General features: G+C 35.1%; 1 protein-coding gene across 9 annotated transcripts in view; it reads left to right on the top strand.

The window, feature by feature from the left end:
* Positions 1-25,809, top strand: part of CSN7 (COP9 signalosome subunit 7) — a 116,608-nt gene that overhangs the window by 63,608 nt on the left and 27,191 nt on the right. For 6 of the 9 annotated variants that reach the window (XM_090391438.1, XM_090391442.1, XM_090391436.1 and 3 more), the window contains exons 6-7: positions 6,476-6,581; positions 24,173-24,294. In XM_090391438.1, coding sequence (XP_090247564.1) covers positions 6,476-6,581; positions 24,173-24,294 — 228 coding nt within the window. Of the gene's footprint in view, positions 1-6,475; positions 6,582-21,257; positions 21,358-24,172; positions 24,295-25,809 lie in introns of those variants that run through there. The other 3 variants (XR_016548207.1, XR_016548208.1, XM_090391437.1) reach the window with 3 other exon arrangements.

Raw genomic sequence — 25,809 nt, 5'->3', positions numbered from 1 at the left:
CCTCTTCCTATTCACAAGGCAATGCAAACTGCATTCTCTCAATCTATCTTCATATCCCCCACATTTCAAAGGACAGATACAACTTTAGTCAATCCTCTCTGAACCTTTTCTAATATATCTCATCCCCATGAAAACCAGGTGACCCTTTGCATCAGTGTCAAAATCTGATGTGATGACTTTACAACTTGTGCATTGTGATCCTAAACATTGAGATGTAGTGGGGAAACCCCGTTCCCCACTGCATCTCATCTATATCTCCTTCAAAATTTCCCCATGAAGTCTACACTTAGCATCCTATCCTTGCATACCAAATTTTAGAACCTTACATTTTGCAACATTGAACTGATATTTCAGGGTGGTTAGCATATCTGCTCTCCAGCAAAAAGGCTGTGGGTTCGAATCCTGCCATGGGATGGATGTTTGTAATTGTCTGTGAAAATACTAGTGTTGTGGTGGTGGTGGACAGTAGATGGCATGGTGTAGATGATGCGGTTGAGTAGTGGAGACAGAGAACTGTGGAGTAGGCTGTGTCCTCCCTTCAATGAGTCTTTGACTCCCTGGAGGTGTCAAAATAATATTTCCACTCACTTGTCTACTCATATAATCTATTCATATCCTTCTGTGTGGCCACATCTACTTGACTCACTGTTCTTCCCAATTTTGCATCATATGCAAACAGTTCTATATCTCCAGTTAGGTTATTCCAGTGTCATTAATATAATAGTTAAACAACATTGCCCCCAAAAACAGAACCTCAGTGGCACACTACCAGTCACCATCTTTTCGGATACTGCATCCACCCAAACAACTTGCTGATTGCTATCTACAGCCAATCACCTATCCAACTCCCTGGTCTAGTATCTAATCATATCTCTTCCAGTTTAGTTACCAACTGGTGTGGCACTCTATCAAAAGCATTTCTAGAATCTAAGTCTGCCAGCCACTGTACGTGCATTCCCCTTATTTGTCACCTGTTGTGATAAGTAAATTTGTAAAACATTATTTCCCTTTAACAAATTCATCCATGCTGATCATTATGCATGATACTGCTATCAACCTCTGCAACACCTTAACCAAAATTTCCGATACAGATTGGCCTATAACTTGAAGCCAAAGCCTTAACTCCACTACCTTGGAAGATTTTATCCTCTTTTTGCTACTTTGGAACTTGCAGAGACTTGTTAAATTGGCATTCCAAGGCTACATTATCAAGAAACACATTATGAAGCCTTACTGACTTTTGGCATAGTTCACTTAATTCCTCATTGCCTCTTTTGTGCTCACAGGCAGTCCATCCTCTGCCATTTTTTTACACTTGAGTTACTCATAACCTCACATTGAGGATGAAATACTCTGAATTGTTAACTGAATATCTTTAATGTGTCTTTTGCAGCAGTTACCAATCTACTATTTTCATCCTTAACATCATAATCATACCATAATCATTCTTTCTTCTACTTGCTACATATCGAAAAAACTCTTTAGGATTTTTTTAGCCTGATTTGCTGATTTTTTCTCATATTGCACTTTTGTATACAATATACACTTCATGTAGCTGATTATTACTATTATTCATATTGTTGCTTCCACAGTGGCTTCTTAGCGATAATGCTTGCTACCTTTATTCTTCCATTTGATGCCTACTTTATTCAGCCCTTTTTGACCTTGTTCTGTGGTATAAGTCCAAGCTGTTTCCTAAGCATTGGGGAGCTATAAGGGGCTCGTGCGAGTCCTTTGTTAAATTTTTCTCCAATTTGCGAGCCTCTTGTTTTACTTTTTTATTTTTTCAAAATAAAAAAACAAAACATAATTTTTTGAAATATATTAACCGACAAACTCATACGGTAACCTAACAAAAATTAGTCTATTCGGCAGTGTATGGATTATTTGGAATTATTGTTTTAACTCCTCTATAATGAATGCAGCCAAGTTTGAAAATAAAATAAACGCATGCACTATCTTTAACCTTCTCCCTTCTGGTAGCCAATCGTATGGTAAAACCAGTAGCCAATCAAATGTTCATAAAACTGTCATCAACTGGTTGTTCCACTGGACATTAGTTCTGTGTTCGTCAGTACACTGATGTATAAAAATTGTTTGTGTTTAAAATTTAAAATAATAATAAATTTAAAAACTGTATATTCAGCAGATTTTATATTTATAATTGTAAAAGTATTTTTACCCTTGAAACATGAAAAGACAGTCAAATTTATTAAATTTTTTTGGGAAAGAAAAAATAATGAAAAGTGATTCTGCTGATTCTACTGCAGTTGATTGGTACTGTTGATTATCACTTGAAGTATAAAAACAAAAGAGAAATATAATGTATTTCAATATTCTTGTGTTTAGATAATATTTATTTATAGATTGCTTGTCATAAAAACTTCTATCGCAAACAAAACAAATTTATTTTGTTTATAAAAATTGCAGACTATTGCATATGTGTGATTATAAAAGATTTTATTCTTATTATATTTTGATAGTTAAAAAATGTTTTTCTTATGTAAGATAAATTAATACAGATGACTGTGTGCAAATATTTCATGTTTAGATCATGAAATATTTGTTTAAAAATCACCCTTTACAGGTTGATTGTCTCCTCATACTTTTTAATTGGCATTTGTACACAAGCTGTATTAATAAAAGTTTTTGTGTGAAATATGGCTTTTTTTTTGTTCGACGATGCGAGCCCTTTGTTAAAATTTCCATAGCTCACCACTATTTCTAAGCTTATCATATTTACTGGTTTTTTTGTAGTTGTACAAATGTTGGCAGTTTATTTTTCACTTGGTTAGACTATAATAAATTTAGTTTAATCCTTTATCCAAGTGTGAGCAAACAAAGTTTGCACCTGAAAGTATCTTCAGGACTGGAGTAAGGTGGTGCAACTCGTTGCAAAGGTGGAGCAAGCTAACATCACTCCTACCTCAGTATCTCCCATAATGCAAAACACATCTCCTTGCGGATATGTATAATGCTATGCATTAAGGGAAGGGCCACTACCCAGACTAGTTTCGACCGTTTTTAGGCCCAAGTGGAGACACCAGGCAGAAGCATTAGCAAGGTCATCTCTACCTATAGGACTGGCTCCCACTGAAGAGACCTCAATAAAGGTCGAAACTAGTCTGGGTAGTGACCCTTCCCTTAATGCATAACATTAGACATATCTGCAAGGAGATGTGTTTTGCATAATAGGAGATACTGAGACAGGAGTGTTGGTAGCTTGCTCCATCTTTGCAATGAGTTGCCCTGGTGTTGTACCATCTTACCCCAGTCCTGAAGATACTTTCAGGCGCAAACTTTGTTTGCTCACACTTGGATAAAGGATTAAACTAAATTTATTATAGTCTAACCAAGTGAAAAATAACTTTCAACATCTTTCTCTAAATCCGGAGTAATTTAATAAAAAGCTGGCACACCGTTTGGCAACTCCTATCAGTAGAGATGACCTAGCTAATGCTTCTGCCTGGTGTCTCCACTTGGGCCTGGCTCCCACTGACGAGACCTCAATAAAGGTCGAAACTAGTCTGGGTAGTGGCCCTTCCCTTAATGCATAACATTATACATATCCACAAGGAGATGTGTTTTGCATTATGGGAGATACTGAGATAGGAGTGATGTTAGCTTGCTCCATCTTTGCAACGAGCTGCCCGGTGTTGTACCACCTTATCCCAGTCCTGAAGATACTTTCAGGGGCAAACTTTGTTTGCTCACACTTGGATAAAGGATTAAATTAAATTTATTATAGTTGTCCAAATATCTTTTTCTCACAGAAGTCTTCATATGGCTGGGCGCAACACAGGTGATCACTTCATGGGCATCACAAACCAGATGATTAGATACCCCCCATTCACAGTCACTTCTGATTTTATCAAATATAAGACTCAATCCTCATATTGAAGTTTAATGGAGAAAAACATGCATCTAAAGACAGGAAATAACAAAATAAACTTAGTAATTATGTCAGTATTTTGGCATCTTCCTGGGCACGAAGAATATAACCGCATGCACACTAGCAGGAAGGCAAAACCTTTTAAGTAGGATCCTACAGTCCTAGCTGACGCCCTCTATGGGTGCAGTGATAGAAACTCGGTGACATTTTCATAATAACTGTCTTCTTTGTTTTGCATAAGGTGAGGCAGCTGAATTTATTCAGATTTGGTGGATGCTGTAGTGCTATGGCAGATTTTAGGAATAATCTCTCAGATTTGTCTGTTCCTATATAAAAAGGGAGGTTCCCCAATTGGATGGTGGTTCTCATCCATGGCATAGTCTGCTACTCTGGAGCTGCTGTAGTGTAGGTAACAGATGTTGCCAGTTTTTACTGGTTGTCCAAAATAGGAAAGCCTTCAGAAGTAATGGATGCTGTAGACTTCATGATGGTCTAGATCAGTGGTCTCCAAAGTATGGTACGCATACCCCCTGGGGTATGTGAGTCGATACGTGGGGGTATGTCAAAAAAAGTTTTATATTGATAGGAAAAAAATTAAGTAATTAATTAAAGATAAAGAATATTACTTTCTCATCAATTAAACATATATCTAATATAGACAAAGACGTCATAAAGATCCTGTAAACTTAAATTTGCGAGTAATGCACATTGGGAAACTTTGCACACATATTTGTCCGTGGCAAAGCTGTCATGTTTTTTAAAACTAGCCAGGAGCCAACAACAACATCAAACAACAATTGTGTTTTTTCTGCAAGCACAGGTTGGCTTACAAAAATTTCTCAAAAGATATGCACTTCATAATGTAAAAATAAAAGGAGAAGCCACATCTGCAGATGAGCTGGCAGCTAGGGAATTTCTTTCAAAACCGTCCAAAATTATTGAAAATGGTGGCTACACTCCTGATCAAGTTTGAAATGTAGATGAGACTGCCCTTTTTCGGAAAAAAAATGCCAAGTAAAATTTATATAGCGAAATCACAAAGTGTTGGTGGCTTTAAAGCAGCTATTAAATGTGTGAAAAGAAAAATTTTGTACCTTTTGCATACAACTGAATATCCCAATATCATCAGATAAGCATATGCAGTTGGCAGGGAAAGGTTTGATGATTTTTTGTCTGCAGATATTGAAGAATTGATGGTTGATAAAGTTGATAGGTGATGACGAAATAATAGAAGCTGTCCTTGAGAATCTTGATGAAAAAGATAAAAAGGGGTGATGATGAAAAAGATATTCCACTCACTGCAGGATGAATTAAAGAAAGGCTTCAAATGGCTAGTAAATTTCAAAGTCATTTTCTTATACATGATCCAAATACTGAATGAGCTGAACAGTTTAAACATGAACTGAAGTCATGTATGGTGCGATATGAAGAATTTTATTCTCAGAAAAAATAAGATCTCATTGATTAATTACACTGTTCATGGTAAAAAAAAAGCAGCCTTCAGAATTATTAGAAATTAATGCTAATTTAGTTCCTTTTACTGAAGAAAATGTTTCAATATTTCAGTATGAACAGGACGGCCAAAGTGTTTTAAATGATGAAAGTGATTTAATTCCAGTCTCACATGAAGGAATGCGGCTACTGCCAGAAAGTGACTGCGAATAAAATTTACCTAATAACCATATGCGAGGGTGCATTTGGGCCTTTTCGAATTTCTGTTTTATTAGTGACACTATTTTCTTTAAGAAAGATACATATGTATATACTTTAAATAAGTATTTTAAAAAATAATATTCCGTTAAAATGAAATAGTTTTATTCAATGATTTTCATATATTTTGTTTGAAAATAACTTATTGTTTATATCAGGTTTTCACATCTGGAACCATTCTATTTTTTCATATGCACTGTATTCTTTTTTACATGTTTTTTTCTGGAAAACCAATCTACTGTGTAAATGGAGAATTGGGTGTATTTATAACTATATATATATATATTTGTATAGTTTTCACCCAAGTATCACAGGCATTCTCATTATGAATATGAGATGCATTTCAGTTTATAGAACACCATTGATAATTGGGTGAAAATTTTATATTTTTGTCATGTAAGTGATGTATTATTTATTCTTTTCATAAAAATATTCATTTACATCTGTTATGAAATATCTAACCCTTAGGCTAACCTTACAGTACTAGTGTACCATAGGTTTACAACTTTCATGGGTGAATATCAAATTTTTATGGATTATATCTGTTAATATTTTTTTTCCTTATGAAGACTGTTTGAATACTTCGTTTTTTTTTCCCATATCAAATCACCATTTCATATAGTAACACTTAGATTTTTTTAAAAGGGATTAAGTTAAACCTCTTTTGTTTTACAAAAGTAGTGAAATTATGTAAAGAAGAAATCTAATAAACTGAGTTAGTTAATTATAAAACTAACCTGAATAAGTATTTTACTGAGTAATTATTTTAAGTATATAAAATGACATCTCTAAATCAGATATAAAAAAGCTGCATATGAAATGTAAATGCATATATTTAAATTGGATTTCTCTTGTGTAATTTATATTTTATAGGTGTGATAGCTGTGAAGCAGTGTTGACTAATATTGAAGGTCAAATAACTAAAGCAAATTCAATGAAAGATAGTCATATCAAATTGAAACAGCGAGTAGAAACAGAGGTATCTTAGAGAACATTATGTATTGTAAATGCTAATTTATTTGTGATAAGTGTGATCATTTTATATATGCTTGCCATTTCAACTGGACATTGTCTTCTAGTAAATGGCTTATATATATATATATATATATTTGTACACTCAACTCTCACTATAGCAAACATTGTTTTAGCATATTTACATATTCTAAAACTGGGAGATCTGCCTTGGTCAGAACTGGGAGAACACAATAAATATATCTGTCACTGGTCAGTCAGGCTACCCATGCTCCAGATTCCTTGCATAGGATCAGATGGGAAAAACTTATGCTTCATCAAGCAGATACTTTTTAGAAGCAGCAGCAGATTTAAAAAACCAACCTAATCTAAATAAATTGGTTATATTAAATTTCCCAATATTTGGGAAACTTTAATTCTTACACCTCCTGCCCAACAGCTCAGGATAGCCAACAGTGTCCGTAGAATATGCCCGTCATTGGACTTCGGGCTTAAAATAGTGTAATTTCTCCCACTTATTGTGTTTTTATTCATGTTATTACAATTTGAATATTGTATTCCTGAAGTCTTCGTGACAGATGAAATATCAGAACAATTAAACCTGTTTAATTACTTTGTGCTGTATTTATTCCATTAAGTTTAATTATGTGTAAACCAATATACATTTTAGTTCTGCATGGAATTGACATAGTATGCAAAACTAAACAGTACAGCAAGTGAAAACTACATTTATAATCTTCAGATAATATTCTTTAAAGATACAGGAACACTGGAATTATACCCACTTGTGTCAAGTTTAAAATAAAATTTCACTTGCCTAAAGTTCTCCATATCTTTGGTTCGGAAACAGATATCAGATAACTTGTACTAATTTATCTGCTATTAATGTAGCCATTATCTCTCTCCAAGCTGAACACTTTTGTTCTCAACCCTGAATTTTGGAAAATTTTCTCTGACATTTCAGATAAATATGCTTCTAAAGAATTTTAGAACATAAAGGATAAACATTAAAAAAAAAAAAAAAACTTCACAGATCTTTTTCTTGAATCTGTGAAACAGCTGTTTCATTGAGCCTTTTTGATGAAAAGTAAACTGCCTTTTTCAAGTTTACTTTTCATCAAAAAGGTTGAGTGAAACAGCGTTAGTATCCGTAGTCTTCTTCACAAGTTTGTAGTAGCACCATGTTAAGTTCCTACTTTAGATGACATATAATGCAGCATCTGTTATTTGCCCCCTAATACTGCCTACAATGTTATGATCAATATAGCTAACATCCTTACATAAGCTTTGCTGCCTAAAAGAACTTTCTCCAACAGCCAGCTCTATGCTATTCTCTGCATAAATTCCACCGACAATATGATCATTACTAGAGCTGACAACGGTAATAAAACCACTAGATTATGGTATCAAAAATTCTCAGGAAGAAATAAAAAAACATTGAAAAGGCTTCTAAAATATGTCACATCTTGGCCTCCTGAACTTGGTAAATTCAAACCTTTTAATTTCCCTCACACAGATATACAGATTTCCTAAAATTCATAAACCTAATTACCCTCTGTCCCACAGTAGATGCCACTTACCCCCCCCTCCCCCATCTTTTAAATTAGCTAGACAGTTTAGTTAAATCTTTAATTCCAATTACTGACCACACTTCATCTTATATATATATACATGCACGGTTAGCCTAGTGGCTGTGCGCTTCGCAACCATATGACTGGGGAAGGAGTGTCCTAGGTTCGATTCCCGTCGGAGACATGAGCTCAAGAATCTTCCTCAGCCATAGCCAAGTTAGTCGGTCTTGGGCGTGGATAGCGGAGTTTTTCTCCCCAGTTTATCTGGGGGCTTTCATCCTGCAAGCAGGCAAACTGGTCCTGTGAACACACACATGGATTACAGTCATGAATATCACCCTTAGGGAATGCAGCAAAGGAGTGGCGAACCAGCTGCATTAATATGCCAGTAATCCCTCATTAGGAGGGGACTCAACCCATCCTAGGATGGACGAGAGGGATAGGATATAAATTTAAAAAAAAAAAAAAATCCACTCATTTCAAATCTTGAATCCAAAATTTACTTTTAAACAGTATCGTGGTGAACAGTTGATTAACGTTTAACACATGCAAAGGAAATAAGAAATTTATTAACAACTCCTATATATTTTGCTCACTGTAATATAAGCATTAGGGAGAGAGCAAAAGTATTTCCCTAATCATTTATAAGAGAATAAGGAAATTGTGGAAGAGAATTGAAAAGAACAGAATGAGTTCAGGCTAAATATTGTCAGTATCAGATCTCACTATAAGACAAAGTACAACGTGTTCAAAAATCATGGAAAAACAAAGATCTACACAGTGTGGGCCATAAGTTTTAGGGCAAAAATTATAAAAAGCTTCATGAGTGCTTGACTTTTTATAATTGAAATATGACCCATCTGCATCTATACAGGCTTTATCCTGTCATACAGTTTTCAGAGAGTGGGAGAAAATTCTGCTTGTTCAGTTGTCTTTAATTCATCGGTTACAGCTGTTTTGGATGGCTGAAATATCTGTGAATTGGTGTCCTTTCAGCTTAGAACAGAAAATAGTCTGGAGAGCATAAATCTGGTGAATTATAAAAAGTCAAGCTCTCATGAGAGCTTGACTTTTTATAATTGAAATATGATCCATCTGCATCTATACAGGCTTTATCACTGTCATACAATTTGGTGTCATAAAGGGTGGAGATACTTTTGTATGTCAGAAAATCACACTTTTACACATTTGCAGTTTTGTGAGTTGGGTGCATTATCGTGCAACAGGAAAAAAATCTCATGACTGGAATGTGGCAGGATGAACATGTTAAATGCATTTCAGGAAACAAATCCATGACTTCTTTATAGAATTCTGCATTCCTTGCTTTCCCCTTTGGTACGAATTCATTATGCGAGAGTCCAAAAATATATATATCATCATTTCGATTCACAATTTTTGCAATCTCAGTTTCTTTGATGTAGGAGTTCTCACCAGCCCATTCAGAACTGTCACTTTGTTTTGGGATTATAGGCTAAACACCAACTCTCATCTCCCATAATTTTGTCAAAGAAATTTTTATCTGAGTCTGCCATCGCAGTGTCCTGGCAAGATGCAACTACTTTTTCTTTACTCAGCTGTCAAGGCATTGGAACATAATGTGTACACAACTTCCTCTTATCCCAAATTTTCACTAAGAATGTGAAGAACGACACTTTTAGGAATGTTTGACGCTTCCACTATCATCCATGATGTGATTCAATGATTGTTGTTTAACACTCATCAACAGTGGCAATGTTTTCATGAGTTCAAGTCAATGTAGGATGACCACTTCTCTCATCTTCTACCAACTCCCTTCTGTTATGAAATTATGAATATCACCTGAAGATGCTAGATCAGTTCAGAGCGTCATTTTCATATGTCTTTTGTACCATTTCTAGGGTTTCTATTACAGAAAAACTAGCTTTAAAACAAAAAGTTTATTTTTCACTTGGTTAGAGTATAATAAATTTAGTTTAATCCTTTATCCAAGTGTGAGCAAACAAAGTTTGCGCCTGAAAGTATCTTCAGGACTGGGGTAAGGTGGTACAACACTCGTTGCAAAGGTGGAGAAAGCTACCAACACTCCTGTCTCAGTATCTCCTATAATGCAAAACACATCTTCTTGCAGATATGTCTAATGTTATGCATTAAGGGAAGAGCCACTACCCAGACTAGTTTCAACCTTTATTGAGGTCTCTTCAGTGGGAGCCAGGCCCAAGTTGAGATACCAGGCAGAAGCATTAGCAGGTCATCTCTACCTATAGGAGTTGCCAAATGGTGTGCCACCCTTTTTTAATAAATTACTCTGGATTTAGAGAAAGATGTTGAAAGTTTATTTTTCACTTGGTTAGAGTATAATAAATTTAGTTTAATCCTTTATCCAAGTGTGAGCAAACAAAGTTTGCACCTGAAAGTATCTTCAGGACTGGGGTAAGGTGGTACAACACCAGGGCAACTCGTTGCAAAGGTGGAGCAAGCTAACCAACACTCCTGTCTCAGTATCTCCTATAATGCAAAACACATCTCCTTGTGGAGACGTGCTTTGCTAAACTAAATTTATTATACTCTAACCAAGTGAAAAATAAACTTTCAACATCTTTCTCTAAATCCAGAGTAATTTATTAAAAAAGGGTGGCACACCATGAAGTCCTGAAGATACTTTCAGGCACAAACTTTGTTTGCTCACACTTGGATAAAGGATTAAACTAAATTTATTATAGTCTAACCAAGTGAAAAATAAACTTTCAACATCTTTCTCTAAATCCAGAGTAATTTAATAAAAAGCTGGCACACCGTTTGGCAACTCCTATCGGTAGAGATGACCTAGCTAATGCTTCTGCCTGGTGTCTCTACTTGGGCCTGGCTCCCACTGAAGAGACCTCAATAAAGGTCGAAACTAGTCTGGGTAGTGGCCCTTCCCTTAATGCATAACATTAGACATATCCACAAGGAGATGTGTTTTGCATTATGGGAGATACTGAGATAGGAGTGATGTTAGCTTGCTCCACCTTTGCAATGAGTTGTCCCGGTGTTGTACCACCTTACCCCAGTCCTGAAGATACTTTCAGGTGCAAACTTTGTTTGTTCACACTTGGATAAAGGATTAAACTAAATTTATTATGTTTAAAACAAAAAATTTAATCACAATTCCTGTTCATTTTTCATATCCATAATGTACAATGAAAAAGCACTTAACACTACACATCATAACTCACACACAGCTGAATCTAAGCTAACTTCACTCTCTGGTGGGTGTAGACATTAGTTGGTATTACTTAGTATGTTTGTTAATAGATTGCTCCAATCTATTAACAAATTTGTTGTGCACTGTATGCACAACAAATCAGATCTTAAAACTTATGAATCACACTGTGTAGATTACATTTTTGCAGATCTGGAAAAGACATGACAAGAGATGCCATAGAAAAGCTGCTCAAAACACTACCATTATATGGTGTAAATGGAATCTGTTGAGCAATAAATATAGAGAAAGAGTTGTAAGTCAGTACTTAAAACTTTAGGGCTGGGAAAGGAAGATTATTTTATGTAAAGCTATGTGTGAAATCATGGGAGTGCACTATTCCTACTGTTATTTATCACATATATAAATCACATTATGAAGACTAGCAGCATTAAGATTGATATATAAATTAATGCCTAAATAAATTGAGTACAAGTTTTAGCTGACTAGAGTAAACGATTACTAGAAAAAAATATGGTACAAAAATTATCAATGAAAAGACAAAATTCATGAACAGACAGGAACACTGAAAACATCTGTATTCTATTCTATTCTATCTTATGTCAAAATGGAAGGAAAAACTCAGAGAAAGAGCAAGATGGAGGTGGTTTGATTTAGTTAGAAGTTCCCTAGAAGACTGAAATATAAGGCCTGCTATATATAAATAATCAGAAATATATCTGATTCTTGACAAATAGCAAATTAATTCTGAAGGAAGATTGTTGATTGGGGGTTAAGAATAATGTAATCTCTATCATGCAGCACTGTCATAGTATGTCCTCTGTCTCCAGCACTTAATAATATATATATTACTGAAATACTAATGAAGTGGAATGCTTTAAATAACCAAGTATAGAAATTTCTTCTAATAAAATAAGTTATTTGCAGATGATCAAGTAATAATATCAGATAAGGAAAGTAATTTAAAAAGAGCAATATATAATTTAAACATAGTAGAACAGTTCAGAATGAAAATATCCACAGGTAAAACTTAAAGCAATGACATTTTGTAGACAACCTCTAGTTAGAAGTAAAATAATAATTAATAATAAAATAATAGAACAGATAAATACTTTTAATTATCTTGGGTGTGAAATACCATATGAAAGAGAAAAGAACATCAAATGAAAAACTTCAAAATTTTTGCAGGTTATATGCTTGATAAACAGAACTCATAATCCTAATCTTGTACCAAAGGAAGCATGCTTTAAAAATAGTGCTTTAGCAGCACTTACAATATTATTTGGGCAATAAATAAATGAGAAAGAATAAAGCAGAGTGAAATTGAGATTCATAAGAAACTGCAAAATACATATCATATCTAAAAGAATGAAGATATTTTAAAAGAACTAAAAATAATAGAAGGAAAACTAAAAAAGTAAACTATTAGAACACATTGAATGACTAATACTCAGTATCCTAAACAATTAAAATATAACCCAAATGGGAAGAGAAGGCCAGATAGACCTAATAAGAGGCTATTTGATTAAAATGAGACAGAAATATAAGGTCTATATACATCCGTATTTAGCATTATAATGCTATCATAGCAATCTACACATCCTTTGAGGGTACATATCAGGACTCAGTGCTTATCAGAATCAGGATCCCTGTTACACAATGACTAATGTATGACTGGTGTAGCCAAGAGCATGTGGTCTCCTTGCTATGCACATCATACTTTTTCTCTAATGGAGACAGTCTTCCTATGGAATTGGTTTGAGGAACACACATGAAGACATCTATCTTGAATAGCCAGCAAATTTACTGAAGCTAAACCAATGTCCTGTGAGATATACCATTATCCCCCCTCCCCTTCTTGATTGTCAGGTGCCATGCAGATATCATGAGTTCACAATACCATCATTAGCTATCATGGAATCAATATCATGATAGGTTACAGGATGCCATTCATGCAGAAAAACAGCACAATATGATATTAAGGTCATGTAGGAATGGGATTTTTCACCAAGAAACTAATGAAGTTAGAAATTCTGAAGTGATGCTGAAGAAAATAAAATTCAGTGGGGGGGGGGGAAGACGACATTATAAAATTAATTAATGACAGAAATCACTTGCATATAAATTTATTTGTAGAATTTTCAACTATGTTTTATAGCCATTTTCGATACATTACAGGGAAATAACCACAAAAAAAAAAGAACAATTCAATTGAAAGTGCATTATATTTTATGCATTATCAGCTGCAGAAGAATAACTGTCTTCCTTAATAGATATTAAGGAATAAATTAATATAAAAATAAAATTACATAGGTAAAGTGAATATTAGATCCAGCATTATTTCAAAGCCGAATGTAGAAACTATGAAAGTTTCATGAGTTGACCAGAGAGTTTGCAGAAATACATTCCTCGGCATTCACAAGTTGCCTTAGTGTGAACTACTTTAAAGACACAGACACTGCCCAAGCGTCTGTATTAGTCCATTTTGATAAGGTTCCACTGGCCTGATAGCTGTTTTGAACTGGTTGGTTCTCTTCAGAGACCAGGCAGAAACTCTCATTGTACTAAGTAACTTGAAATGTCCAAGAAATGTATTTTTTGTAAGTGAACTCTCAGTCAGTGCGTAAAAGTAATTACTAAAATAAAGAGCCAAAAGGCTTCAGTTTAGCAATGCAAAATTATGTAAGCAAAGTAGATATTAGATCCAGCAATATATCAAAGCGAATGCAGAAACTATGAAAATTTTGTCAGTTTACCAGAGAGCTTGCAGGAATACATTACTCAGCATTTTCATGAGTTGCCTTAGCAAAAACATCATCAAAATATCTGTACCTGATTGATGGTTTAGGTGAAAAAACATCAAGAATATGTTGTTCAAAATGTTCCAGGTGTGTTGATGATATTTTTATTATATATAGAGCTCCTCTTTGTGTGATCTTTATGAATTTCTTGAGAAAATTAATTCAATAAACCCAAGAATCAAATTTATCCTATATGTAGAAGATAATGTCTGTCTTTTCTGGTTGGACATTCTATGTCAACCAAATGGCATTCTACACTTCTCAGTATATAGAAAGGCAACTGATACTGGTAAATACACTGATTCTAACTCGCATCATCACCCTTATCAGAAATATGGTGTAGTCAAATCTCTAGTCAGCAGAGCTCATAAAATATGTTCAACAGATTCTCTTTTAAACAAAGAACTGCATCAGAGCTAACTTTAATGATTATAGTACAAAAACTATCGATAAAATAATAATTATGGCCTTAATTTCTACCCTCCTCAAGTTTCCAGAATTTGTCTTCCATGTGTTAAAAGGACTTTTAGAAAAACTAGCAAGAGTTCTTCCCAGATTGACTTACAAGTCTCTATCTCTCCAGTTCATAAACTCAGTACCTTTCTTATCTCCTCAAAAGACAAATATCCTCTTCTTTCTTATTCCAAAGTTTATAGAAAACCTTGATCTTGCAGCTTGTCTTATTATGAACAGACTGGTCATTCTACACAAATTTGTCTTGAACATCAGGAATATATTTCACTTAAGGAACCCAATAAATTTGGTTTGGCAAGCCTTATCTACAAATAAAACAACAGAATTCAGTGGAACAATATCCAAGTATTACACAAAAACTATTTTCTTCTGGAAAGACTGTACAAAGAAATCTGTGAAGCACATATTCACAATCCCAATGAACAAAAACGATTACCTTAAACTTTCTCAATTTTAGGAAGCTATTCTAACTAATACTTAGCATTCATGTGTTTGATAAATTGTAATTAATTGTTTAAATTTAAAAGTATTTTATTTTTATTTTAATATATTTCTTTATCTATTAACAGATGGAGCTATTCTCCTGCAGCCAATAGCGCATATTATATAATATCCTGTATTTTCAGTTTAACTGAAAATACAGGATATGAAATGTTTTCTCTTTTTTTTGTGGTTTATTTTTCTATAATATATTGAAAAGCTATGAAACATGGCCAAAAATTTTACAAATGAACAATTTATATGCAAGTGATTTTCATCACTAATTAGGTTTCTAATACTGGAAGATAACAGTGGCATTAATTTTACATTACATGTTTAACTTTATAAAATTAATGACATTGGAAAGGATTTGATATGAATCAGCTGTTTGCTGACAATGCAAAAGCAGGCAGGGTAATCAGGAATGTGACTGACTTGTACATTTGCAGAATGAGTTGAATGGGCTGGAATTCTGGGTATGTGAAAATGGCTGTCAATTTGATGTTAGTGAATGTGAAGTTATTCACGTTGGTGTGATGAGATGTCCAATGGCTTATTAGATTCGGATTATGCTAGAGCAAACCGGAATTTAGTTTAGTAGAAAGGAAATAGATGTTCAAAGGCTATAGGGCAAAGATTGCAAATACAACTCAGAGGATAACTGCAATGTTGAAACAAACATTGACATGTAAGGATGAGGAAGTCATTTTGCCTCTTTACAAGGCCTTGACCTCACATGGACTTTTGAGCATAGATCTGGTCTCCTAGCTTTCAAGATGGTTTAGAGAAAATATAATTAAGTGCTGAATATGATTGGAACTGTGGAATGGTGATCATGCAAAGATAGAGAATTTGTAAACTGCAGACACTGACAAACAGGAGTAAGAGGAATAATAGTGATCAAAAAACTTCTGAAAGGGTCATAAATATGATGGAATTCATTTTATTGAGGGTGTGGGAGAAGACAAGAGGGCATCCATGGAAATTTAGAATGAATGCAGTCAAGGGGAAGGTGAAAGCAAATTTTTTTCTCATACAGTGGTATGCAGTTGGAGTGCCTTTCCTTTGAAATTGGTGAGGGCAAGTAGTATGAATGAATTCAAGAAAAGATATAACTCACAGCTGATGTGAGTGATATGTGGCCTCCTTGATGAGTGCCTGGAAATCTGGTAAATACTAATAATAGTGAAGACATTGATATGTAAGAATAGCAAAGTCATGGTACATTTTTTATCTGTAGTTATGTCAAGACTACTAACCTCAGATGTAGGTTTCAAGATAAAAACCAAGGGATGAGGTAATGGAGAGGTATAAGGAAATAATTGGTCTGTATGGGTAAGTGGATAATGGATCTACTTTTCAACCACCTAGAAGTGAATCCACATCCAACAATCTTGATGTAGTATGGATGTTTTGCACATCTTCAGGCATAATTTCATCCCTGGAAATTATTAGGAGTAAAAATTGGAGGGCTAGATTTTTCTCTTGGTGAGCACAATTTCTGAATGAATTTAAAGATTACTACTATATTGTTTGAGTGGAGCAATGAGTTGAGTGTTGCCAAAGCATAAGGTCCTGAAATTTAGTAGGTCAGAATGAGAACAGAATATACTGTACAATTAATGGAGAAATTTGGGGGGGTGGAGGGATAACAGATACTGCTAAAATTGAAAGAATCACATTGGATTATATCAATGATGAGATGGACCCTAACATAAAGCAAAGTCTTCTCTCCTTTTATGAAATGGAACAATTTTTTTCCCTTTCTATCCCTTTGGGACTTGACTTTTTGCAAAGATTTATGTAAAACAAGTATGCCAAAGTGCTGGTAAATATCTGGAGAATGTCTAAGACATATGGCGATATGTTAAGTCCTACTGCCTTACTAACATTAACTTTACTTAATTCCTTGCATACCTCCTGCTCGCTCATTCCCTTCACCATATCCTCTAACCTCAGGCCCCTTGTAATGCATTTATGAGGATGAAATATCCTGATAATTTGCTCATTAAATAACTCAACTAGTGTCCTCTGCAGCATCATCCTTTCATAACTTGAAATATACAGGGTGATTCAGAACTCTTGGGCCAAACTTTAAGGGGTGATAGAACACACCTAAACAAGCACTTTTTGTCATACAATGCATGGTCCGAACTCAAGCAGTGAAGCACTAGAGGGTGCTTTTCAGTGACACTTATAAGCGCTGGTTTTTGCAGTCGTCGATATTTGTACCGCGAAGTGCAAAAAGGATGGATTCTTTCACAAATCAGGAGAAGGCTGACATGCATTTCATTTACAGCGCTGCAGACAGGAATGCGAGGGAAGTCCAAAGACTGTACCAAGAGCGCTTTCCGACCAGACGCATGCCTGATCATAAAACCTTTCAGTGATTTCACCGGTATCTGTGCGAAATGGGCTCCTTTGTCAGTGGCATGCAGAATACAGGGCATGCAAGGAGTGTGAGAACGCCACGTGTGACAGAGGAAATTCTATGCAAGGTTGCAGATTATCCTGAATGTAGCATACGAGTAATTTTCCTATGCCGTATGTGTGCCCCAATCGACGGTGTGGCGAGTTCTACAAGACGAACGATTACACCCCTACCATGCACAGAGGGTTCATGCCTTGACACCTGCAGATTACTGGCCTCGTATGGATTTTGCACAGTGGTTCCTGCAGCCAGACTTTGATGCACGTTTTATTCACTGACGAATGCTCCTTTACATGTGAGAGCATTTTTAATACCTACAATTATCATGTGTGGGTGAGCAGAAATCCGCACGCCACACATCCACATTCATACCAGTGGTGTTTCTCCTAAAATGTTTGGGCTGGAATCCTACATGACCATCTGATTGGCCCATACCTTCTGCCAGCATGACTGAATGGGAGAACATACCTTGTATTTTTACAAGAGGTCTTACCAGAATTGCTGAACCCTGTTCCAGCAAACATTCAAACACATATGTGGGTCCAACATGACAGAGTGCCATCCCATTTCAGCATGGATGTGCGGAATGCCTTGGATGCAACATTTCCAGGACGATGGGTTGGTCCCATCACTTGGCTGCCACGATCGCCCGATCTCTCATATCTGGACTTTTTCCTATGGGGTCATATGAAAAGCCTGATCTATGATAGCCCTATCGATTTCAATGAGGACCTTATTTCCAGGATTTCTGTTGCCGCTGTACGAGAAATGCCTGGTGTATTCGCCAATGTACACCAATCACTACGCCGAAGGTGTGAAGTCTGCATTAATGTTGGCAGTTGCTCTTTTGAGCAGTTTCTGTAATTTATTCAATAAAATTCTTTAATTTATGTTCTGTAATTTCTACAATTGTTTCATATCTCCTCTGTCATTCTTGTTTCTTCATTTCCTGACACAGTAGTTGCTAATCCCTAGCGCTTCACCGCTTGAGTTTGGACCATGCATTGTATGCCGAAAAGTGTTTGTTTAGGTGTGTTCTATCATTCCTTAATGTTTGGCCCAAGAGTTCTAAATCACCCTGTATATTGCATATAGGATTTTTCTTGGCCTGATTGCCTAATTTCTGCTTATGCTTTTGCTGTTTTTACCAAGTCACCTTCCTGCCCTCTTGTATTCCTAATGAAATTTATTACCCTTATGTTGCCTCCACAGTATCTTCTTTTAGATTTCATGTTTAATCTCTTCATTCATTTTACTCTTACTTTAGCCTTTTCACCTCTAGAATACATTCCAGACATTGCTGCTGTTAAATATACCTCTTAATCAGTGTGCCTAAGCAGCATCTTTCCATGTTATAGCTCTCATTTGTCTCTTAAGCTTTTCATAATCACAGCCCTTGTAGTTCCATGTATGCTTTCCTCTCAGAAATTTTCATGTGACTGGTGGCAACACGTGATCACCTCATAGTTGCTCTCACCAACTGGAAGAACACCCTATTCACAATCATGTCGTTTGATATGATCAGATCTAAGACAACCCTTTTGTGTTGTATTGCCTAAGATAGTTGTCTTTTGAGAACTTATCTGAGAATAAGAACAAGAAATTTGTTCTCTGTAGGATATGTATTAAAATTCATATATCTTGCAAATTAAATACAGGGTGTTCGGGATAAATTTGACATATTTATAATTAATTATATTTTTCCGTAAGTTACATGTATTAACACACACTTCTCTTCATTTAAAAGTTTGGACCCTTCTTCATTCATATACAAGATGTCAGAAAGGATGGATAGCTGGAACCCACCTGAATCATGGAAGAGAATAACTTGTATCATGATGATTCGTGCCCGCCATCAAAATAAGGATATTACGACTGCTGCCCAATGCTCCCTGAATACAGCAAAAACAATCAGGCATGAACTAGAGACTTGCAATGGTGACTACGAGGATGTAGCAAGAAGAAAGATCCCTAGCAGACGATCTGATTGCGTTCGTACAGCAGAATTCCTCGCAAATCTGCAGGAACAGGTGTTGAAGAACCCTGGCATTGGAATTCGGGCTTTGTTCGTGGAGTTGCTAACTGTAGTCAAGCCCTGGATAACAAGGGTAGCCAATGGTAGGCCGTATGTATGGCAGCAGGATTCGGCCCCTTGCCACACCTCTGGGAAAAGTCAAAAATGTTGTCTGAAAATTTCTACGACTTCACCAGTCCAAATGTTTGGCCTCCAAACTCCCCAGACCTTAACCCCATGGATTATTTTGTATGGGGCGCAGTTGAAAAAGACACCAATCGCACTTCCAGTAATACAAAAGCCCAGTTAATGGATAAAATTAAAACAGTTTTTGCGGCCCTTCCCAGGGAGACTGTAGCATCAGCTTGTTCGAGGTTCCGAAGCAGAATTGAAGCTGTGATCGATGCTAATGGTGGTTATTTTGAGTAAATCTTGTTGATAGTATTGTAATTAACTCTGCCTGTAATGTTTTTTTGTCAATTCATTAAATTTAATAGATACAAAGAAGATTTTCTTTTTCCTTACGAAACTGTCAAATTTATCCCGAACACCCTGTATATAAAATGAATTACTTAAAAGTTAATAAGGAACTTTTTAAAACTAGTTAAATATTTCATTTTGGATATTGCAATCAAGTTGTTTCGAGATATTATTCTTGTCTTTGGCTTGTGAAGTCTTACTTAAATATAAAATAAGTTCATATAAATATTAAAGCATAATTATAATTTTGTATAAACCATCAAAAGGTGAAACGTTAATGTTTATTGTGACAATTTGTCACTTCAAGAAAAGTGACAATTACTGTATTATTGGAAGTGATTAAGTGAACTTATTTCATTGCATAAAATATTGTGAAATGAATTGTTAATTTCTGCTACTTTAATTTTAAAATTATAAACTTTCCTTGCACTATAAAAAGAACTGTCATTGTTTCAAGCACAACTCAGAAATCAGTAATGGTAGCATAATAGTGGACCACGGCAGAAGTTGCTCAGTTGTATTTCTGAAGTTGTACTTCCAAAGAAATGAATACTTGGGAAGAAGTAAAAGAACACAGCAGAAGAAGAATGATGGGGCTTCTGTATTTTCAATATATGAAGATTGAACAGAAACTAGTTAGAAATGGAAGACTGAGAGAGCATATTCTTTAATCAAAGATGTGATGTTTATTGTAGTTATTAATTCATGTTGGATTTATTTTAGTTAAGCTGAAAGGAACTTTATTGTTCTTTAGTTCATATATGAAAATGAGCCTGGTAAAGTTTGTTTTTATTTAGGATTCTCAGTCTTAAAAGTAATTTGATGCTGTTGATATGGTTTCAGAAGCTTTCATATAGAAAGCAGTTATTGTGAAATGATAAAATTGTTAATTTTGAGTTTATACAGAGGTTTCCTGTTACTTTTATATAGAAAGTGTATTGAAGTGCAGTGAATGAAGAAAGGATATTTTCTTCAGTATTCCATGATTCAAGATGAAAGCAGAGTTTTGTCTTAGGTTGCTAATATAGAGAGCAGTTTTTGCATTGGTCTTTCTCCTGTGTGAATTCAGGAATAAACGTTCTCTAGGAGAAAGATTTGGGTTCCAGAAGTTTTATCCATATAGGATAATAAAAGAAAGTTGTGCATTTTTCTTGTGATTTGAAGAATACATTAGTGCTTACACAGTTAAGTAGTTGATGTTGTATATATTTGTGTTATTTGTAAATTAAAGATTTTTATTTTGGTTATAAGGTATGTGAAGACTCACTCTCTTAATGGGTTCAGTGGTTATGAAGGTTAATTAAGAGGTTAAGTTATATATGAGATCCTCGGATACAAACCTGTATGCAAGGTTAGTTAGTTTAGTTTCAATATTTTCTTTTTATTTTAAATTTAAGAGTTAACACACTTGGAGTGTGTAAGAGAGAGCAAGTAAAAATATACACTTCTTATTCCCAAATGCTCTCTCTTCATTCTGTCATTATCTCCATAATTAATTAACCATAATCAGCCTTCTCTTGCTAAGCCAGTTTGCATATACATTTTTTGTTTCCATCCTCCACATTCCTTGGCCTATGCAACATCCAACTAAACATCTCATCCTATCAATCTCTGCACCATACTGCTTCAAACTACTTACTATTTTTCCTATGTATCTCAACTTTGTGCCGGCATAATTCCCCAGCTACATCAACCACCACACCTCTCCCCTTTCTGTCTTCACAAAAAACATTCCCTATCTTTTTTTTTTATCCATCAGGATGTCATCCAATCATTCCATTCCTATGCTGACATTCTCATACATACACGCATTCATTACTGTTCCTGAATTCACTTTACTTGCACTGTCTCCTTTTCCACCCTGACATTATCCTGTTTACTTGTCTATCTTGCATTCCTCCATTCACAAACACTTCAGTCTCACTTGTTCTACTCTTATGTTCTTTCACATTAGCTGTGGCTTCCTCTGTCACTTGTTCGCATCATTACATTTTTCTAATAACATTCTAGTTGATTCACACTAAATCTATTTTGATCCAATTCATTGCTTTTATACAGTTCTGCCATACCTTGAATGCATTCCACACCAACAAACTGCACCCCTGCTAGTATACCATTCATGATTTTTTTTTTTTTACTCATGTTTTCAGCTCAGTCACACCTGGAATTACTAACTGCCCTTCCTACCACAGTCTTTTTTCACGCTACTCAATCAAATCATTTGTTCCTAAACCCACCACTAACTCCCTTGCACGTTTACTTCTCATATCCAAAGTATCAGTGACTCTGGTCTTCCTCTTTCCTGGAAAAGACTTTGTGCACCCTTTGATCCACCATACCTTTTAATAATAGAATCTCCATACAGTGCTATGCACAAGTCATTTGCTACATTTTTCTGCACTGTCGATTCCTTTTAGACAGCTGAGAAAAATCTAGCAAATGACTCATGCATAGCACTGTATGGAGATTCCATTATTAGGAAAATTAGGAATCAGAAATGATAAAGGTGACATGAAAACTGAAGATAAAGATATTTTAAATGTCTGGAGTATTACTTTGAAAGACTGCTAAATGAAACAAGCAGTGTGAGCACAGTGGTAGAAATCTCCCAACAGGAATGCAGTCAGGAATACATATCCATACTTGAAATAGAAAGTCACCAAACACCTGAAATTCAGTCAGAAATGCCTCAAATATGGAGGTATAAAAGTTTTACAGTGGCTGCATTGCATAATTCAGATGGCCTGTTCAAGAGGGTCTTGGGAGTATAACAAGAATTTGTATTTAAATTTTGTTGATCTGGACATGACATATGACAAAGTGCCAAGAGGAAGGTTCTTCAAAATACTCCAGTTATATAGTATAAATGGGACATTATATTAAGCAATACATAGTCTCTATTTAAGCTGTAAGCCAGCAGTTAGAATTGAAGAAGGTACAGGAAGATCAGATGTGGAGAAGGGTGCACATTATCTCCACCATTATTCATTATCTGTATGGATTGCATCACAAAGGAAAATGGTATTAACTCTGATGTCAAAATTCATGATGTTATTTCTAGCTTAGCTCTTTAATTTTTGCAGATGATGTTATACTTCTGAATAAATCCAGTATTATAAGTCTGCAAGATTCCTTGACTAAACTGAATAACTGTTGCAATAAATTTGGTATGAAAATCAGCAATACAAAGACAATGAAAAAATTATGAGAGTGAACAGATGGCATCAAGGGCAGTATCATATTAAAAATGAGGATATTGAGAAAGAACTTGCCATTGTTTACATTCAGTAATGTGTTAGTTGAGCTAATAGAGATGATTCTCCACTGTCTTTAATTTTATTCCTTCATACCTTTCTATATGTGTCTGTGGAATGTCTGAGCTCATTTTGCACATGCCTCATCTTGTTTTTCATTTAAACTATTTTTCTTCAAAAATTGTATTCTAGTGCTTTCTTTCATATCAGGAGTAACACTCAGTTTGGTTCTGTCATTCCTGCTCACTTCTGTTCCTACAATCTTTCTTGCTTTCAGTAAAAGCATAATTCTCTTCCATACAGTCATATGCTAGGCATTCATATTCTCTTACTTGTCCTTCTGACTGATACCTTTCTTAGTCTTACTTGTCACTGCTTTTCATCCTTGTCTAGTATTCACTCCTCATTCAGACACCATGTCTATCATGTTTCCTGCAGATCTATACTCCCAGATTTCTTTTGATTATTCTCTCTCTCCACATTTTCTCATGCATGCCAACAAGCCATCTTCAAAAGCTTTATCACTCACTACATTTGATTTTCACACATGTTGCATGGTTCTTGTTTTCACCATTTTGCTTTTATTTAGTGTAAGCTGCCATTAGTTAAATCATAAAAGAATCCAACCACCTAGACAGACTCTATGCACGGTCTCAATTATCATGAATAAATAAAATTTCACCAAAATGAATAAGATTTCACCATTATTGCAGAAAATGAAACTTATCTTTTATTGAGCAGTTCTGCTGATAATCTTTCTCTAATGCCATTGCAGACCTATATGCAATAAGCAGATTGGGAGTTTCTTTTATAATTCATAGAACTTTTCTTCTTGAAGTCACTTTGCCCTATCTGTTTAATAAGTTTATCATAAAGCCAGTCTCTATATTATTAAACACTTTACTTATTTAGGTAAATAATATTAAAAAGACATTGAAAGCCCAAAGTCAGGACGGTGATGATCAGATGAGTACTGAAATGAGAGATGGAGTTCAGGTCGATAAACCGACTAAAAAACCATCAAAAACAAAAGGGTAGGATTTTAATTTTCTAATGCTATGTGATAATACATCTTGTTTAAAATATAATTAATATAGTCATCATTTATTCATATATGAGTAGGGAATTATATAAAGAAATATTCATATAGCAAAAACTCATGGAGATAAAGTATTAGTTTGTAAGTGAGCCAGGTTGCTCCGTTCTGTGCCAAATGGTAAATGTCAGATGGTTCATGAGCCTCATCTTCACAAAGAAGTTTGCTTATGTATTGCCAAAAACTGTTAACTTGATCTTCCTCTGTGTCTATTAGACATATGGCCTGTAGAGAGCAAGAGCACTGAAAGTAGGTAAAAGCAGATGTCTTAAGTTGGTCTTCCAACCATCTCAGCTGACATTTTTGAATGCTTTCTGTCAGGAATTTTTACTGGGCTTCTTCAAGAATGACAGTATTAGGAATGTGATCTCACCATGTATATCTTAGTATTGTGTAAAGGTATGTTGTCCCAAAGCTCTTGATTTTAACTGCTTGTTGAGTAGTGATGTTCCATGTCTGGGCACGATATCTAAATTTTGTCATTTGTGGGTTGGATTTCTAGATATTAGACTTTTATGGAATTGAAGAGCTTTTGTGCTTTCTTTTCATATTAGAGTATCGATATAGGAATCAATGTACTGAAAATCATTTACATTCAAGATTGTGGTTATTTAGCTTAATATTTCTTTTATTCTGTTTTTAGAACTTTATTTTTACTGTTGGCTGCCAGCCCAATCAGTGCTGCATTTTTACATAATTTATCTCAGTGGCTTTGAGCAGTCTGAATGTGTGTCAGTCAGTGCACCATCATCTGCAAAACAGACTGCTTATGTTGGTTTGTCCTGCAATATCTTCAAGCGTTATTCCGTACTCATTTCCTGTGAGTCTGAATACATAATAATTGAGGGTAACTTTAAAAAGATATGGTACCAAGGAGTTCCTGAAGAACTCCAATTGAAATAGGAAAGCTCTGTCATCTTTATTAACTATTACTCTTACATGATAGTTCTGGTATGGTTCTGCTATTGCTTTGATTATATTCAAGGGTATGCCATAATAACTGAGAATTTTGAACATCCTTTGTCTGTTGATTGAATCAAAAGGTTTAGATTAAGGGAAGGGTTTCATCTCCTACTCCTTCTAGCAACCTTCTAAGGCTTCTGTGTTCAAACAGTGCTTCTGTTTTTCAAGAAACCGGATTGATTTTTGAGTAGACGAGATGTTACATGTGGTTCGATTTGGTTTAGAAGCATCCTGTTATAAGTTATCAGTGTGGTAGGAAGTAGTGCGATTCCTCTGTAATTTTCTGGATTGTTCAGATTGCCTTTTTTTGGGTATTAGTATTGTTAAGTCTTCTCTTCATTGTGATGGAATGGTAGATGTAGCTAGAGCTGTATTACAGATATTTAAGTTATTTCCAAAGCTCTTTTACCTCATGTTTAATAGATTCTGTGGTTATATCATCTAATCCAGATGCTTCCTCATTCTTTTGGGATTTTAGGGTAGTTTCAAA

Source organism: Typopeltis vanoorti, chromosome 4, assembly GCF_054136105.1.
Source record: "Typopeltis vanoorti isolate ZY-2024b chromosome 4, IOZ_Tvanoo_1.0, whole genome shotgun sequence".
Lineage (NCBI taxonomy): Eukaryota > Metazoa > Arthropoda > Arachnida > Uropygi > Thelyphonidae > Typopeltis > Typopeltis vanoorti.
Note: the sequence above shows the minus strand (reverse complement) of the source record. Positions and strands in the feature narration are given on the sequence as shown.